We start from the raw sequence: 18,428 nt of genomic DNA on the forward strand, positions 1-18,428 counted from the left end.
TCTTAACAAGCATCTTTGAAAACGCTAGAAAACAGACTGCCTGAAAATATACATACTCGTTTTCATGCACAATGCGCATGAATTGCTTTGCTGTTCTGTGTATTTAGGTACACGTCTCATTAAAGCCCAACTCCACGCTTTGGGCATGCCCCCTCCAATGGATCCCCACCCGTTGCGGTTGGATTGGACCCCACTATGCTGCATTTATATTTTTTTACAACTTGAATATCTTTAGGCTGGTCATTTCATGCACTGGGTCCTCCACTGTCTTCAGGTAGTGAACAGTCCTAGATAATGCAAAGAGCAGTGCTGGCTTGACATCAGCGCTGAGCTGTGTATCAAGATGCTGGATGCTGTGGCTAGAGCACGAGGACATGATGCCCTGCACCCACCAGGTTTTTGTTTCATTGAGGACTTAAGCAAGCCATGAATTATGCAATTTTCTTTTCTTCAACCACGGGCTGAAGGTAAAAAAATTGCATGTTTCCCCCATCAACACAGTGTTGTGCCTGCCAGCTATTGTAGGTTTTTCAGCCATTAGAATAGAATGATTACTGCTGACCCCTAAAGCCAGTGGCAGTAATCGCATGGAAAAAATCCCAACAGGCTGGTTGTACCAGAATCAATTGATCAACTTCAGTACAACCAACCTGCCCATACGTTGATCAAAAGTTGACTGGCTCCTGCTGAACCGACTGAATTTTGAACTGTCTTTTGCTGGCCTTAGGACATGTGGCCGTACACTGATTTATTTTATTCAGCCTGTGCGCTCAGAAATGGAAATCCAGCAGATTCTTCCTTCTACACTACAACACATATCTACGAATACCCCCTGCCTGGCTATTGTATTCTGACTCCTTCCATGACTGTCAAAACACCCAAACAGTGCATGTATCTTATTGGATACAGACTGTTCGGTGAAAATTTGCCAACAGACTCTTTCAGCAAAAGATGATTGGTTGCATTTATTGAACAGAGCAGTGCTGGAAAGACCACTTACTGACCAATTTTCGACCAAGCCAGCATAAATTGTCCAGAATTCAAGCTGGTGTATGGCTTAAGTGGATAATTCAGAGAGCAGTGGTTTTCTATAAAGTTCACAATTTTATATCAATCCAATTTCAGTTTACTTTTAGCATTTTAGTTGATGATTTCCAGTTGGTTTCTGGGAGTTTTGGTACATTGCCTTTCCTTATTTAATTTTGTAGAATTTTAAAGTATAGTCTGCAGTTCACATGTGATATAGCTTTAAGGCTGGGCTAGCACTAGTGTGAATTAGATGCAGGTTTCACCGCATCCAATTCGCACAGCAGGACAATGTGTCTGGCTCTCTAAGGTGCTGATTCACATATCTCCGCAGTGGCTCCGGTGCCATTTTGGTTTGTTTTAGGTCCGAATTCGGGGTCAAATCGGACCTGAAACTGAACAGGAATGCACCGGACTCCTGCTGTGATCAGCTTCATGCTCATATGTGAACCCAGCCTAAAAGTCTTCCTCCAATCATTTACACTTTATAGGAAGACCCCCTGTTGTAGTAGAGAAGCATTTTCAAATGCTTGGTCAAACACCTATCACCCTGGCTATTTGACCACAGCTTAGCTAGAATTAGATTCTTAAGGGCATTGCAATGGTTTCAAAAACCTTCTATTAGTATAGAAATTTCCAAAAAAGAAAAAAAACTCCATAACCGCATTCGTTTTGGGTGAAGCTCAGTAAGGTTTGATGACCCATATATTGCCATAGAATCATAATGTCATTGGCCCTCTAGTGGTTTATTAGGGATATATAGAATTAATGCAGTGGGGAATTGAGAAGCTCTGCTCATAGCTTATGATGTAGAGTGGCATTTCTACTGGGGTCATACATTCACGCAAACACATTGCAGGTAATCGAACATTAAACAAAAAAGTGTACATTTTTTAGTTTGTCGTAGATATAGGCTAAAATAGTTTTCCTTCTGTTTTTCACTTTAGATAATAGCATCGTACTATACTAGGACCATTTGTTTAAAAAAATAAAAATAAAAAATCATAATGCAATATGTTTACTTTAAAATATATGTGACCCCTAACAATGAACTTCCTTTTTATTTTGTGTGTTTTATTTACAATTTAAAGGGTTCAATAAATGCAAAAAAAAAAAAAAAAAAACTTTAAAGTGGAGTTCCAGCCTGCAAAAAAATATATAAGAACACTTCCCTTTCCAGGGAGCATGCTATGTTGGCACCACACCACAGTCTTCGGGTGCAGGTGCTGTCATTGCAAGTAAGAGAAACCTGCAGTGAAGCCTTCAGGCTTCACAGCCAGTTTCCTACTGCACATGCCCATGTCACGCTGCGCTTTCTGAATGGTCCCATCTTCACACACACACACCGGCCTCAGAAGGCAGCGAGGGGAAGGAGGAGGAGCTGGACATGATGCAGATCACCATGCACTGATTTTACCAAGAAATAGGAGGGGGTACCCCTTAAAACCAGGTAAACGCTTCCCCCCTAAAATGTGCTAAATGTGGCAGTGGCGGGGGGAGGCTGCAAAAAAATCTGAGTGGCGTTCCGCTTTAATTTTACCAGAAATTCAAAGTTGTCCACATTGAAGCATTATCCAACCAGTATTGGGCATCATTCACATACTACAGCATAGGACCGGTTTGAAGCAGTGTTTGCTCACACTGGTGTTTTGTGCATCCCCACACAGGCAATCCCGTTGATGTCAACTGGGATGCAGTAGCTACAAGGATACAGCTGCTGCTCCCAATTTTACACCCGTGTGGGTGCGTGTCTCCAAGCGCATAGCCAGCCAGATGGCAAATTGGGAACAGCCACTGTGTCCTATTTAGACATTAATGGGACTGCGTGAACATGTGGGCATCCCCGTTAAGGTAAACATGGCCCTCACTCAGGTTGATGCTGTAGTACACCCTGTGTGAATGAGGCCTTTTTTTTTAGCTCTGCCCTGTTTTTTGTGAACTACAGAACTCTTACCCCCCCCCCCCCCCCCTCATGTTATGGAAATGAAGAAACAGGGAGGTCTTATTTAGTCCTAACACTCCTCTTATCCTAGGGTGACAATTCTGCACCCCCATAGCTACAGTACAGCAAGTGACTCCCTATGACAGGAATTGTGTTACAGGTGATATCACTACTGGAAATAAAGAAAAAAGCTAAAAGATTAAATTGTTGCAGCTACCGCATCTAAGGATTGGTAAACTGCAATATATTGCATTTATTTGTTGGGTTTAGGATGCACTGTACGTATTCATGCCTTTGACAAGACAGGGTGTTATGGGTGATATCACAACTACAACAGAAGGTAATTTTTTAAGCTCATCCCACACATATTGCAGTGAATATGTAGCACTTGAAACGATTAGCAAAACAAGCTCATAAATTCATAAGTGCAAATGCTAATTCTGCATAATCTTTAATTAAACCAAAACAAAATACCGTTAGGATGACTTCAGCGATGCAAATGTCATTGAGACTCCCTGCTTATTAAAATATAATGAGACGGTGGTGACCAAAATGAATTACAGAGAAGCAAGATTTGTTGGGGGGGTAATGAAGAGAAAACGGCTCAGAAGATCCTCTAAACATTACAGAGAGTGGAGATTTGGAAAAGCATCCGGCTTTCAGAATAATCTGCTCTGTAAATGTAGAATGTGTGTTTGTCTGTGGAAATGGAAAGCTAAGCAGTCTGTCTTGAAATTAATTTATATATTGCAGACATCTGATGTAGCAGGGGATTTATTGCACTGCTTTAAATGACACATTCTTATCTCGTGTAACACATGGCTCCAGCACTGAATTTTCCTTTTGGTGGCTGTTTTTTCCCCTCTAGAGGATTATAGAGCTTTTGTATCCCATTACACACCCTGGCATTTTCTGACACCCTGGCTGAAATATTGTGTTCCTCGGCAGGTGGTGTTTCCAAGAGTTGCCCAGGTCTGCAAGAATGACATGGGGGGCTCTCAGAGGGTGCTCGAGAAACAGTGGACCTCGTTTCTTAAAGCTCGATTGAACTGCTCTGTCCCTGGTGATTCCCATTTTTATTTCAACATCTTGCAAGCTGTTACCGACGTCATCCATATTAACGGCCGTGATGTTGTGCTAGCCACATTCTCCACACCCTATAACAGGTAAGTGGACACTCTCTCTTTTTATGCCTTTTTGTTGTATTTCATTTTTTTAAACTGGCCCAGAGTTCCCAATTCTTTGCAGTGTAACAGGCATGGTTATACTGGAAAATATACTACTTCTTACAGCATCATTATGGTATGGTAACACTATGGCAGTGATGGCAAACCTTGGCACTCCAGATGTTTTGGAACTACATTTTCCATGATGCTCATGCACTCTACAGTGTAGTTGAGCATCATGGGAAATGTAGTTTCAAAACATCTGGAGTGCCAAGATTTGCCATCACTGCACAATGGTAACATGACACAATGGCTACAGTAAATGTGTAATATGTAAAGGGAAGCTATAATAATTTCAATTTACAATTCCATACTTATGATTTATATCTGTAAGGATTATATTTTACAAAAAAAAATTTAACCCTGTTAAGCGTCCTTCTTTTTTTTTTTTTCACACATTTAATAAAATGTCAGGCCTGAAGATTGCATAAAACCCCAAGAGAGCAGATGCATGTTCAACTCCTTCCGCTTTACCCGGTGGCACTCCCTATGCAAGTCCTGGGCATGCTGATGGGCCTGGAATAGATATGGGGGTGGGGGGGTGATATTTGGAGGAGATCTTCCTTTCTTTTTTTTTTTTAAAGAAGGGAAGCTCTCCTCCAAATACCAGCCCCCACCCCCATATGTATCCCAGGCCCATTGGCATGCCCAGGACTTGCATAGGGAGTGCCACCGGATAAAGCTGAAGGAGCTGAAAATGTGTCTGCTCTCTTGGGGTTTTATGCAATCTTCAGGCCTGAAATAATTTTTTTTAAATGTGTGGAAAAAAAAGTAGAATAGGGAAGTAGGGTAGTTAGAACCCCCGTAATGCACTTCTGTTGCTGTATTGCTCTAATTGTGCTGGTGAGAATTGTCACTAAGACAAATAAAAATAGTGTTGGGAAATCTAAAATTTTGGTTTCCTGACAATAGCCAAGCCTAAAGCTCCCATGTGGGGACACCTGTTCTAGTGACAGCCAACTTCCTGTTGCATCTCTGGGACAAGAAGGAAACCCTTTCCAACAGGACATGGGCAAAAAAAAAAAGCCTAAACATTTCCTATGCTATTCAAAAGTAAAAATGTATGTTTGGACAATACATAAACTTCAGTTTTATTGTCCTGACTATAATAAACACAATGCTTTCAAAACCACTTTACATCCCTTTTTATGACAATTTGATAGTTTCAAAAGACATTTTAGTGCCATTATGGCGGAATGGGTTTGTTAAAAGTTGAACATTTTCAGTAAAACAGTGCCAAGTATTGAACCTCATGACAACAGAAACAATTTCAGTTTATTGAACTCGGATCAATAAGAGTGATTTTAATTGGTTGCTGTAAGTTACTGGAATTTCACATTGCTTTTTGCCTGAAGGACTTTATCACCGTAGTGGTTTATTAGTGTATTATTGTTTGTAACCTCAATCGTAAATCCTTTGATTAGAATGCCAAATTGTAGCTATTATGGCGCGGCAGTGCTTTTTTAGATTTTCATGGAGCAGAGGTTATTGATCTCGGTATGGATTGTAAACTTATTGGCAGAAATAGTGCATTATTTGGTTTCATTAGTAGAACAGCCTATATGTCCCAGTTAGTAAGAAAAAACATTTTAGACTTTTGAAGATTTGAGTACATATAAACTAATATTTAACATTAGATGATCAATATATGTAAGCCTTCACCAAAAACACTTTTCCAAATCTAAATTTAATTACAATTTAAAGAACAGCCAAACTTTACATGTGCAAGCCAGCAGGTTGTGCCGCTCCCCAGTAGCACATCAAAGTATGAAGGAGCAAGCCTCCCATGTGACCGCTCTACTGCTTGGCGATTTACTCAGCACTGTCACATGAAGGTAGGCGATGGCGAGTATTGTGTAAGCCCCAACTAGAGTGATTAGGAGCATACACAGAGCTTACTTGCTAAAAGGAATGTAAGGGAAAAAAAACAAAACAAAGGTCAGTATGTGCTGTTAGGGTGGTGGGTGGTGTTAACATGGCTCTATTACCATAATTTATTTTAATTTTTTTTAAAACCTAGGACACTGAAAAATTTAGGTAGAGATGATCTTTTGCATGAACAAACATGTCAATGTAAATCGCACCCCGAAATTGCAAAAAGTAGTACAGAAACTACTTTTTGTAATCAGTGCCATTTACCGCAATTGCCGCCGATTTGACATGTCAAAACACTCCGATATGAGTCAGGGCTAACTCATAGAAACCAGTCATATTTTAGCATTCGTCATTTTTATAATGTTCAGCACAGTGAAACATGGATATGCTTATGGATTGCTACAAATTCTACATTTCTGTTTTGTGTAATGAAGCTTTTTGATGCAGTGTTTGCACAGTGTAAAATTAAATTTCCAACTTCCCACCCTATGATAATTGGGCCCATACTATATCCAAGAAAGCATCCCTAATAGACACCTTCACATAGTGTTGTTTTTTTTATTTGGTATATTCCTGGATATCTGTAGTAGCAAGAAAACATGCCCATACATGTTTGCACAATTTGTGTTTTTTTACACCGCAGGGAAGTGCTGAATCTGTTTTTCATGTTCAAATTCAGAGCCCTTATTTGTGTTTCTTACAATTAAAACAAAATAAAAAGTCTTAACAATCATGATTTTATTAGCCCTAATTGTATTTTTTATTCACAATTTGGTATGGACTGGTGCACTTTAATATATCCTGCTGTTTGAAATCATTAAAAAAATCCTGTGATCTGACCTACTTTTTTGGCATTAAATTCCGAATGTCAAATGATGTAATACTGATCATGTTTTAATTGGGCACTTTAGCATTAAGCTGCATTCACCACAAGTCTCCATTGGCTCTGTGGCACAGTGAGATTTTTGTGAACTAATGCTAGGAACATGCAGATAATATAAACAGGCCAACATTTCAAAATAGACCATAATTCCAGCAGCCCATTACCTACTGTGGAAACCCCATGGCAGAGATGTTTCCTCAGGGGGATTTCATTCTTTTTAAGTTTGCTGTAATTGGGTCTTCTTTATATAGAATTCATTCAGGAAAAAAGCTGCTAACGGGAGCTCGGCTGGCGCTACATTTGTCTGTTTTGCATGGGATTGCCCTGAGTTATCAATAGCTAGGGTCATGGAGTTCAAGACTAAGCTTTCTGAGACAGGAAGGCTTCTATAAAGCATGTGTTTTAGTTACAAATTGTATGCATAACTGTGGAGTGACTAAGAAATTCTGGGAAATGTCACATTGCAGCATCCCAGGCTCTGCCGTCTGTGCTTATGACATGGCCGACATCGCAAGTGTTTTTACGGGGAGGTTCAAGGAGCAGAAGTCACCAGACTCCACGTGGACCCCGGTCCCTGATGAACGCGTACCTAAGCCCAGGTAATTGATGCATGTAGTTGTTATCCAGGTAAAGAAAAGTTTTTATACAAATACCTCTCTCTAATAATAATTTTGGTTGTTAAAGTTTGTCTAAGGTCCCATTTTGAATAGAGCATAGCATTAATAAAACCCTTCCTTGGTTGTTTTGCTGTCTGTCCCGATTGGGGAGATTTACTTTTTCTATTTGTGCTAATACAAAATTTTTCATGGTTGCCAGAACAGGAAATTACTGAGGCCGCGTACACACGGGCGGACTGTTCGCCCAACCTTGTCCGCTGAACAGTGTTTGGGCGGACAGTCCGCCCGTGTGTGGGCTTTCAGCGGACAGTTTCAGCGGACAGTTGGACGGACAAAGTCTTTCGGAAATTCCGAAAAACTGTCCGCTGAAACTGTGTTTGAGCGAACAGTCCGCCCGTGTGTAGGCCACTTTCGAAATGAGCAAACTGTTCCCGCTCGGAAAGTCCGCCCATTTCGAGCGCGTGTACAGGTAGGCGGGGCCCGCGAAGGAGACGTCGCGGGCTCCGCCGCCTGGAATGGGCTTAAAGGGGAACCCCAACGCCCAAAGTCCACACCAGACCCTTGTCCGAGCACGCTACCCGGCCGGCCAGGAAAGGGGGGCGAGCGAGCGCGCCCCCCCTCCTGAGCCGTACCAGGCCGCGTGCCCTCAACATGGGGGGTGCCTTGGGGAAGGGGGGGCCGCGCGGCCCCCCCACCCCAAAGCACCTTGTCCCCATGTTGATGAGGACAAGGGCCTCTTCCCGACAACCCTGGCCGTTGGTTGTCGGGGTCTGCGGGCGGGGGGCTTATCGGAATCCGGGAGCCCCCTTTAATAAGGGGGCCCCCGGATACCGGCCCCCCCACCCTATGTGAATGAGTATGGGGTACAATGTACCCCTACCCATTCACCTGTGAAATAAAGTACAAAAAAAAAACACAACACAGGGAAAAAATATTTTATTGCACAGCTCCGGGGGTCTTCCGTCTTCGGGGGTCTTCTCGCCGGACTCCTCCGCTATCTTCGTGTAGCTCTTTTACTAGCGGAGGAGCCCGGCTTTCTTCCTCCCCGCCGCCGGCCTCTTCTCCCGACTTCGGGGGTCTTGTCCCCCTCTTCGGTTCTTCTGCCGGGCCACCGCGCCTTCTTATAGCTCTTTTACAGGCGGTGGCCCGGTCTTCTGTCGCCGCTGCCTTCCGTTCTTCTGTCGCCGCCTTCGGTTCTTCTGTCGCCGCCTTCGGTTCTTCTGCCGGGCCACCGCGCCTTCTTGTAGCTCTTTTACAGGCGGTGGCCCGGTCTTCTGTCGCCGTTGTCGCCGCCGCCTTCCGTTCTTGTTCTTGTTCTTGTTCTTGTTCTTGTTCTTCTTCTTCTTCTTCTCCTGGAGATGTTGACTCGACGAGCTCTCCGGCCGGAATGCCAGAGCCGCGCTGTGCGGTCACTTATATAGTGACAATGGGGCGGTGTCACATGGTATATGTCACATGGGTTGGTCACATGGGTTGATGTCACATGGGGACTATGACATCGTAAGGGGGCGGGGTCACCATGTGACCAACCCATGTGACATATACCATGTGACACCGCCCCATTGTCACTATATAAGTGGCAGCGGAGCGTGTCCCTGGCATTCCGGCCGGAGAGCTCGTCGAGTCAACATCTCCAGGAGAAGAAGAAGAAGAACAAGAAGAACAAGAACGGAAGGCGGCGGCGGCGACAGAAGACCGGGCCACCGCCTGTAAAAGAGCTACAAGAAGGCGCGGTGGCCCGGCAGAAGAACCGAAGGCGGCGACAGAAGAACGGAAGGCAGCGGCGACAGAAGACCGGGCCACCGCCTGTAAAAGAGCTATAAGAAGGCGCGGTGGCCCGGCAGAAGAACCGAAGAGGGGGACAAGACCCCCGAAGTCGGGAGAAGAGGCCGGCGGCGGGGAGGAAGAAAGCCGGGCTCCTCCGCTAGTAAAAGAGCTACACGAAGATAGCGGAGGAGTCCGGCGAGAAGACCCCCGAAGACGGAAGACCCCCGGAGCTGTGCAATAAAATATTTTTTCCCTGTGTTGTGTTTTTTTTTTGTACTTTATTTCACAGGTGAATGGGTAGGGGTACATTGTACCCCATACTCATTCACATAGGGTGGGGGGCCGGTATCCGGGGGCCCCCTTATTAAAGGGGGCTCCCGGATTCCGATAAGCCCCCCGCCCGCAGACCCCGACAACCAACGGCCAGGGTTGTCGGGAAGAGGCCCTTGTCCTCATCAACATGGGGACAAGGTGCTTTGGGGTGGGGGGGCCGCGCGGCCCCCCCTTCCCCAAGGCACCCCCCATGTTGAGGGCACGCGGCCTGGTACGGCTCAGGAGGGGGGGCGCGCTCGCTCGCCCCCCTTTCCTGGCCGGCCGGGTAGCGTGCTCGGACAAGGGTCTGGTGTGGACTTTGGGGGAACCCCCACGCCGATTTTTTCGGCGTTGGGGTTCCCCTTTAAGCCCATTCCAGGCGGCGGAGCCCGCGACGTCTCCTTCACGGGCCCCGCCTACCTGTACACGCGCTCGAAATGGGCGGACTTGGCTCCGCCTTACGTGGGCGAGTCCGTTCATTTCAAAAGTTGAGCGAACTGTTTGGCAAACAGTTCGCTGAAACAGTCCGCTCGTGTGTGGGCAAGTCCGCTCATGCAAATTTTGAGCGGACTGTTTGCCGAAACTGTTTGACGAACAAGGTTGGGCGAACAGTCCGCGCGTGTGTACGCGGCCTAAGAATCTTCCAGTGGGGATTCCTGTACCAGCTGATTACCTTCATTTTAGGGAGATGTCCTCCCACCTCAATGTCTTCAGCAGAGGAAGTGAAGGGAAACGTCTCCCTAAGGCCGCGTACACACGCGGGGACTGTTCGCCCAACTTTGTCCGCTGAACAGTGTTTCGGCAAACAGTCCGCTCGTGTGTGGGCTTTCAGCGGACAGTTTCAGCGAACAGTCCGCTGAACAAGGTTTTTCGGAAATTCCGAAAAACTGTCTGCTGAAACCTTGTTTCAGCGAACAGTCCCCTCGTGTGTAGGCTTGTTCGTCAAACTAAGTTCCGCGCATGCTCAGGATTTACACGCCGAAAGTTATAATGCAGTGTATAGGACGTCGTATTTTTCGTCCCGTCGTACGTGCCGTTCACGTCATCGCGCACGGTTTCAGCAAACTGTTCGTCCGTCGTGTGTGGCCATGTCCGTCCATGCTAATTTTGAGCGGACTGTTTGCCGAAACTGTTTGACGGACAAAGTTGGGCGAACAGTCCCCGCGTGTGTACGCGGCCTAACAGTACACAGACAGCAAAAATTCCTAACGGTATTAACCATACCCTACACATTCCAAAATGGAAAAAAAAAGTTTGTCTTTAAGAGGATATTTCATTGGCATACAGCCCATGGGGCATACATTTCGATTTTCTGTCTTTCTGCAGGAAACAAGTTTCATGTGTAAAAGTGGCCATTGATGATTTGGTGTGTGTGTGTGTGTGTGTGCCTTTTCTCATCACAAGGTGCTTTGTAATGTGCACAAAGCTTTGCAGCCCTGTGTACATTCTCAGCATGCCTTGGGGTCGGGATAAATGCACACTTGTGCCATAGTTACTACACCGAGGCCAGCATGTCAACCATAGTTGCAGAACTACTTTTCAACTGGCTTCCTTCAGCATTCCCATAACTTTTATTCCAACAGTGCAGTTTAGCAACAGATTTCCAGAAGTGGCCAGAAGATGGAAGCAAAAGAAGAAAGGCAGGAGCTAGCACAATTTGTAATGGCCGAGGCCTTGTGCCTTTAAGCATTGGCCCACTAGTGTTTTATGCTAAATATAGTCCTAGTTGTATAGGCAAAGCCATTTTTTTTTTCCTTAATGTGACATGTACAACAAGAGTGGCGTTCCATTGATTGACTGGCATAATCTTTGACCTTTTTAAAGAGAAGCCAGCCTTTTCTGTTGAATGATTTCATGAGCAATACATTTGTAGAAATGTTTTTTTTCACATCAAACAGGCAATGATATCTAATTATTTTTGTAAACAAATCTTGCTGAGGATTGTGGTCAGGAAAGCCAAGTTAGCATGAGCCTTTAATTTACGCTGTGTGTCAGTCTTTTTTTCCATTCTGCGTTCCAGACCCGGCTGCTGTGCTGGCTCCGCCACAGTAGAGAAATATGCCACATCCAATGACCTTCCAGACGACACCCTTAATTTCATTAAAACACATCCTCTCATGGACGAGGCGGTGCCATCTATTGTAAACAGGCCATTGTTTCTCCGGACTATGGTTAGGTGAGAAATTATTAGAGGCATTGAGGTTCTCTGTGCATGCATTGCTATTCGGAAATACATTTCAGGTACTTTGAAGGTCTGTAAACATCTCTGCTGTTCTTGGCCTTTTTCCAGAATGAACTGATGAGAGCACAGGGCAGATGCCACAAGCGTCCCATGGCTGCTTTCAAGATATAAAATGTCATTTCAGCTGTGCTAAAACCAGATGTTAGTCAAGATAGAGATCAGGAGGTTAGCGTGCCTCAGGTGGATTGGAATGGGCTATAACTTTCAATATCACACCAACATATTTTCTAATTTATTTTTTGAGCCATTACCCTCTGTCTCATGATGATTATCATGATTAATAAAGTTTTTATAGAACTCCACAAACACTGGTAATCGGTGGCAGTGAAGCCACATCTCAGGAGATAGAGAAAGCAGTGTTCAAGATATGTTGCACTAAAAGCTAAAATATTTTGGAGCTTGGGATAATGAAGAGAGTTAACTGAATCATTTATTGAGTGGGGGGCAGCTAAAGCTAGGAAAAAAATAGAGAACAAGGGTAGTGTTGATGTAGCAATCAGCTATGTTTTTAATCCTTCCATTTATGGAAATAAAAATTCTCATTCGTTGCCATAGGTAAAGGATTCCATGTTTGTTTTCCTTTTACTTTTGTATATTATTAACATTCTTGTACATTATTATCTAATCTGCTTTTATTATATGCTAAATGTAATTTAATGGGCTTTAATAAATGTTTTCTAACATTTCTAACAAATCTAATTTTAGAATTTGCTGTTGGAACTGTAAATTTGCTAGCAGCACCCTACAAAAGAATGCTAATGATTACTTTCAGTTGGTTGCAAATCTAGCCTTCTAGCGAAACTTCTGTTAATGTTTTGCTCTCTATGTCCCTGGCAGAAAAAAAACTAAGAAAATTCACAAAATGTTGTCACCAAAATAGGTGAGGGGAAATCTAACAGGGATACTTTTTCCACTAACAATGTATAAGGCTTTGCCCATTGAGGAAATGGCAATAAAAACCAGACAGAAGTTCCAAACCTTCCCTTATGCAATACAAAACTTAAAAAAAAAAAAAAAAAAAAAGTTTTGCCCGGAGTTCTAATTTTTAATCACCTTCCACTTAAATTAAAAAAAAATTGGGTAAATTTCTCTTTAAATTAGATTAAGTTTTATATAATGCAGGTTTTGTCAAAAATTTGAAAATGACAGTTTTTTGTTTAGGGATTATTTCTGTACCTACATAAACAAACTGAAAGTGACATTATTTGACTCAAGGATGTTTTGTTTTTCTCTAGGTATCGACTAACAAAAATTGCGGTTGACACTGCTGCTGGCCCTCATCAGAATCATACAGTGGTGTTTCTGGGATCAGAGAGAGGAGTTGTCCTCAAGTTTTTGGCGAGGACGGGATACAGTGGCTTCCTTAGTGACAGTCTCTTCTTGGAAGAAATGAATGTTTACAATCCTGAAAAGTAGGTTTTCCTTATATATTTCCCTCCTCTGTTGTCCTGCATTGCTGTTTTTTTTCTGGTACAGAGTCTGTCCCGGACACTGTTTAATAATTGCAACGCAGTCCTGAAAACCTCCAAAGCTCAGTTTCTACAAGTTTTATGTCCTATAAATGCACTGAATCAAGTTCATTAAGGGTGTGTACCCAAATAGAAAATATGCTGGTCCACTTAAAGTAAGCAAAAATCCCCAAATATCAGTCTCTTTTTATCTTTCTAGGAATGATTCCACATTTCAGTACAATGGTAATGTTAAACTTTACTGAGAGCAGAACATTTTATACTGTTCTACAAAATATCATATAGTTAAAGACGAGATAGTGATCACAATGCTATAGGCAGTAAAAAAAATTAAAAAAGCAAACCCTAACTTGACTATGCAAAAGTTTGGCTGTAAGTTAAAGCAGTACTAAACCTAAGAGCAATCATTTATTATATAGCAGCTTACCAATTCCTTAGGTCTGCTTTTAATCTTTAAGTCTGGTATTTTTCAAAAGAACAGGCTCTCCTGCTGATGTAGCAGTTACAGGGATGAGACAAACCATTTACCACTGACAGGAAAAGGGAAAAATACTGCTTAAAGTATTAGATGGAGTTTGGCTCCAAATTGTTAATGTATTTAAATCCACTAGTATAGTGAATACTCCCCTCCCCCAAAATTAACAGTGCTATTGTCCAAAGGTGGCCCAGTGCTCTAATACAGGAGATGATACTGGCCAGATCACGGGGGGGGGGGGGGGGGGTCGGGGGCTGGGGAGGTGTCCCCCTGCTGGTACAGATCACTTTACTAACATTGGATTGCTAGTACAGTGGCTCTGACTGAGCTGTTGTTTTTTTTTCCAGTTGAGCGAAAAAAATCTAGTAGTGTGTACTAGGCTTAATGTGATTGTGGTCTTGTTTTATGTATTTTTTTCTCTAAAAATGGCAAACATGTTATACTTACCTGCTCTATGCAGTTGATTTTGCATGCACAGAGAAGCCCAGATCCGCCTCCATATGTCCCTCTTCGGCTCTCCTGGCCCCTCCCTCCTGTTGAGTGCCCCCTCAGCAATCGGCTTGCTATGGGGACACCCAAGCCGAGTCAGAGTTCCCTGTGTCCATTCAGACACGGGGGCCTGATTCGGCACTGCCCCTCTCCTCTCCTGATTTGGCTGACTCACAGCAGTGGGAGCCAATGGCAGCACTGCTGTGTCTCAGCCAAACAGGAGAAAAGTCTTGGACGGTCAAAGAAATCTTGGACATCGCTGGGGGTGCTGGGATGACTGCTGCACACAGGTTTTTTATCTCGGTGCATAGAATGCATTTCACATCTAGCGAAAAAAGTCTACTAAAGAAAATTAATGCATCCACCACATCTAATGATTGGTAAGCTGCAATATGTTACATTTTTGGTTTTGGGTTTAATGCCGCATTAAGACTGTTTCCCAAACTGTCACTGAATGGTATACATGAGGACCTGACATCTAAATGAAGGCCTGGGCTGAACCCTCAATGAGGACAATTCGGGCTCAATTCAGGCTCACAGGGGGGTGTTGTTAACTTTGTATTGACACTCCCAGTGGGTTCACATAAGGCACTGTGAACTACCTGTGATGCGGGAACCTGCAGTGGATTCAGAGGGTTTCCCGCATCGCACCAATGGGAACCGAGCATTAATGGACTTTTAAAGATAGCAGTGTGCGGACATGGCACTAGCCTAAATTTCTGACACAATAGGTATGTTTTGCACTTGCCAAACAGATATAACAAAGCCAGGGGAGGACTGACAACTCACTGGACCCCTGTGGGTAATTTTCGATCATGGGTCCTCCTGCTTCCCTGCCCACACTAAAGCCACACCCACACAAAGCACCACTTACATATTGCACTGCCAACATTACATACGTTCATCCTTTCCTCCTTTAGCTTCAGAGGCCGCAGCTGAGAATGTACACATGCTGCAGCAGGAATTATACACCCTGTTTCTTTTGGTGGGTGATCGCGGCCCATTCAAGTGAATGGGGCCACTTTGCAAACACCCTGCAACTATGTACAATGCATGCATTCAAATGTGGGATCCAAGGGGTTAAAGCAGGTGATGAGGAGGCGATACAGTTGCCGCCTCACTGCCTGCTATAACTCTTTGGTCACTGTACTGCACAAGGTTGCATGGCATTTGCAGTGCTGCCCCATTCTCTTTACTAAGTGGCAGGGGCTACACATTCCAAGCATGATAGGATGTATAATTCCTGCTGCAGCTGCGACATGTGCACACCCCACGCCCCCAGCTATCAGTTGCTTTTAAGGGACCCCTTGGATAAGGGCAGACGGGCCCCTGGGATGAGGGCAGAGAGAGCTCAGTGCTGGATCTTGTTGCGGCACTGCTCCGGGATCAGCACAGATTTCTCTCAAAGACGGAGGTACATGGAGCCTCTTATGAGGCCCCCCTACTTGCCCTGGGCCCTCAGGCATTGCCCAAGTGCCCTAATGGTCAGTCCGCCCCTGAACAAAACACATTCAGTGGTATATTTAACAGAAAGGGAGAAAATAATAGAAGTTCATTTTAGGGTTTACAAATATGTTAATACTAATCTGCTAAAACAGTTTGTTAAAAAAAAATATTTATATATAATTTTGGAAAAAGTAAGATTGTAAAGTATGCCATCACTGCTAACATGACTTAATGTGCAATATTTTTTGACTCCTTTTTAGATGTAGCTATGAAGGAACAGACGATAAGAGGATTATTGGGATGCAGCTTGACAAGCAAAACAATGCTTTGTATGTAGCGTTTTCCACCTGCGTTGTCTGGGTTCCACTTGCAAGATGTGAACGACACATGAAATGCAAAAAGTAAGAGTGTCCCCGTAACCTTAACTTTGGCCTACAATACTTAGTGGGAGTAAACTCTTTTGTATGACTTTTACCTGTAGGTAAGCCTATAAAAAGACTTACCTGTAGGTACAGTAAATATCTCCTAAACGGGCACAGTTTAGGAGATATTTACTTTAAATACCTGGGGCCATTCCTTTAAAGCTGCGCTGTAAACGGTGACTCCCACACGCATGCACGGGGAGTGACAACATCGCTGGCTTGGCCATTCAAATTACCAAAGCCTGCAAACCCGTAAGGAAGACCAGATGCAAATGGGAGCACTTTCGGTGACGGCGCACAGCTGGAGGCCTTTATTCTCAGATATGTCTGTCATAATGTGCTAGTATGCGATGCATACTAGCACGTTATGACCTAGACTGACGGTGCCTTTTTTTTTTTTCTTATGGGGTTTGCTACAGCTTTAAAGTAGAGCTCCATGTTTTTTATTTATTATTATGGAAAGGTTAGAGTATTTCCTGGTTTATATTGCTGCCAGTGTCCCTGTTCGGGTGATCTTTCCTCACTTCCCGTCCAAAAGACATGACAAAGTGAGCAGAAATTTTCCTAAATCAAATTTTAGATTTTTCTTCGCTTTCAGCCCTGCTGGCAGTGGTCACCAGAACAGATGAGCAGGGTTAATCTTCCTAAGAACCCATGCACACTATACAACTTTTGTTGTCAGATTTCCTTCAGATTTACCAAAACCATGTAGTGTAAGGGCCTGCCTGGTTGCATACAAATTGACCTCATATTATATGGTTTTGGAAAATCTGCAGAAAATCGAATAGTTTGTATGGGGTCTTAGTGGAGCCACAGATGACAAAAAAATCTGACAGGAGCTCTAACTCGAAAAGAAAAAAGGAAGTTCTGGACAGCCGCACTCCGGAATATAGGCTTTATTTGTAAAAAGTCCAACAGATACAAGCCATAGCAAAAAATGTGACCAACGCTCTAATTTGTCCCCTTTTTTTTGCTGTGGCTTGTATCTGTTGGACTTTTTACAAATAAAGCCTATATTCCGGAGTGTGGCTGTCCAGAAGTTCCTTTTTGACTCATGTTGCTATATGCTTAACTGGCACCTGGTGTTCCAGTTCCGAGGAGAGTTCTAGACCCACATTTCTACCTGGAGCTGTGATCCCCTTCCCTTCCTCTCCTCTAAAAAAAAAAAAAATAAATAAAAAAATGTTTGCTTTAGATGCACTTTAAAATGTATACATACCAACAAAGTTGCTTGGTCTGACTCGCTTGATATGGTTTTCATCCTTTATTGCTCTTGTTGCTCAATCACCACCTAATTATTGCAAACGAAGTACTGGTTTGAATAACACGGCATATAGGCAGCATGAGCAATCCACGTGACATGTATTTCTGTAAATTCTAATTCTTTTAATATCAATTGTTTTTCTAGGACTTGTATAGCTTCCAGAGACCCGTACTGTGTTTGGATGCGAGATGCGGGAACTTGTTCACAGCTGACACCTGGTACTAAGTAAGTTGACACAAATCAACTGATATAACTGTTCCAGAGGTTATGGCAGTAAATGTTTTAATTGGCTATGCAACGGACTTTGTCTTGGAGCCCTGACTTATGATACAGTGTTAATTATAATAAAAGAAAAACAAAATGAATAACCTACAGTCAGCCTGACACAATGAGCCAATGTTTCCATTCTGCATGAGAAGTCTTTGCTGAGAAATCTGAAGAGAGCGAAATGTGTAAAAAGAGAAAAATTGTCCTTGACGAGCAGGTGCCTCTGAGCCAGCTATCTGTAATTATGGAAAATATAATAGGACTTTTAAATTCATCAAATGACTTCAGAGGAGCCACTTGTTGCACAAATGGAATAGGCAATTTAACAGTACAGCCAAGCAAACATTTTTGTGGGGTATTGCTAACACAGAGGACTTGTTGTTTTCAAATAAGCAAAGATGGTAATGGTCCTTCTCTAATTTGTGCTTTATTATACAGTTCTAGCTGGCTCTGATTTATTTATTTTTTTACTTCGCATTAAAGTCAAGCATAGCAGCCAGTAGAAACAGAGATGCCAGAAGACACAGCCATCACTTCATTGCTATTGCTGCTACTTACCCACCTTAGTTTATTTTGTTAAATGCTATTGAGAATATTCAACAGTATTTAACTTGCATTTGCCGTTGGTACTATTAGATCCCGCTTGCGATTGACACAAAAAGGTTTTGGCAAGTGGCAACATACTCGTAATTTTGCAATGACTAAA

The 18,428-nt window shown here is 43.3% G+C and overlaps 1 protein-coding gene across 7 annotated transcripts in view; it reads left to right on the top strand.

Annotated features, from left to right (window-relative positions):
- The window catches only part of SEMA6A (semaphorin 6A), a 261,428-nt gene that overhangs the window by 138,268 nt on the left and 104,732 nt on the right, over positions 1 to 18,428 (top strand). For all 7 annotated transcript variants that reach the window (XM_077462229.1, XM_077462226.1, XM_077462227.1 and 4 more), the window contains exons 10-15: positions 3,917 to 4,134; positions 7,420 to 7,551; positions 11,669 to 11,824; positions 13,126 to 13,302; positions 16,030 to 16,170; positions 17,600 to 17,680. In XM_077462229.1, coding sequence (XP_077318355.1) covers positions 3,917 to 4,134; positions 7,420 to 7,551; positions 11,669 to 11,824; positions 13,126 to 13,302; positions 16,030 to 16,170; positions 17,600 to 17,680 — 905 coding nt within the window. The remainder of the gene's footprint in view (positions 1 to 3,916; positions 4,135 to 7,419; positions 7,552 to 11,668; positions 11,825 to 13,125; positions 13,303 to 16,029; positions 16,171 to 17,599; positions 17,681 to 18,428) is intronic.

This window comes from Lithobates pipiens, unplaced genomic scaffold, assembly GCF_037356315.1.
Source record: "Lithobates pipiens isolate NorthernLeopardFrog02 unplaced genomic scaffold, aLitPip1_a1.2 Scaffold_3, whole genome shotgun sequence".
Taxonomy (NCBI): Eukaryota; Metazoa; Chordata; class Amphibia; order Anura; family Ranidae; genus Lithobates; species Lithobates pipiens.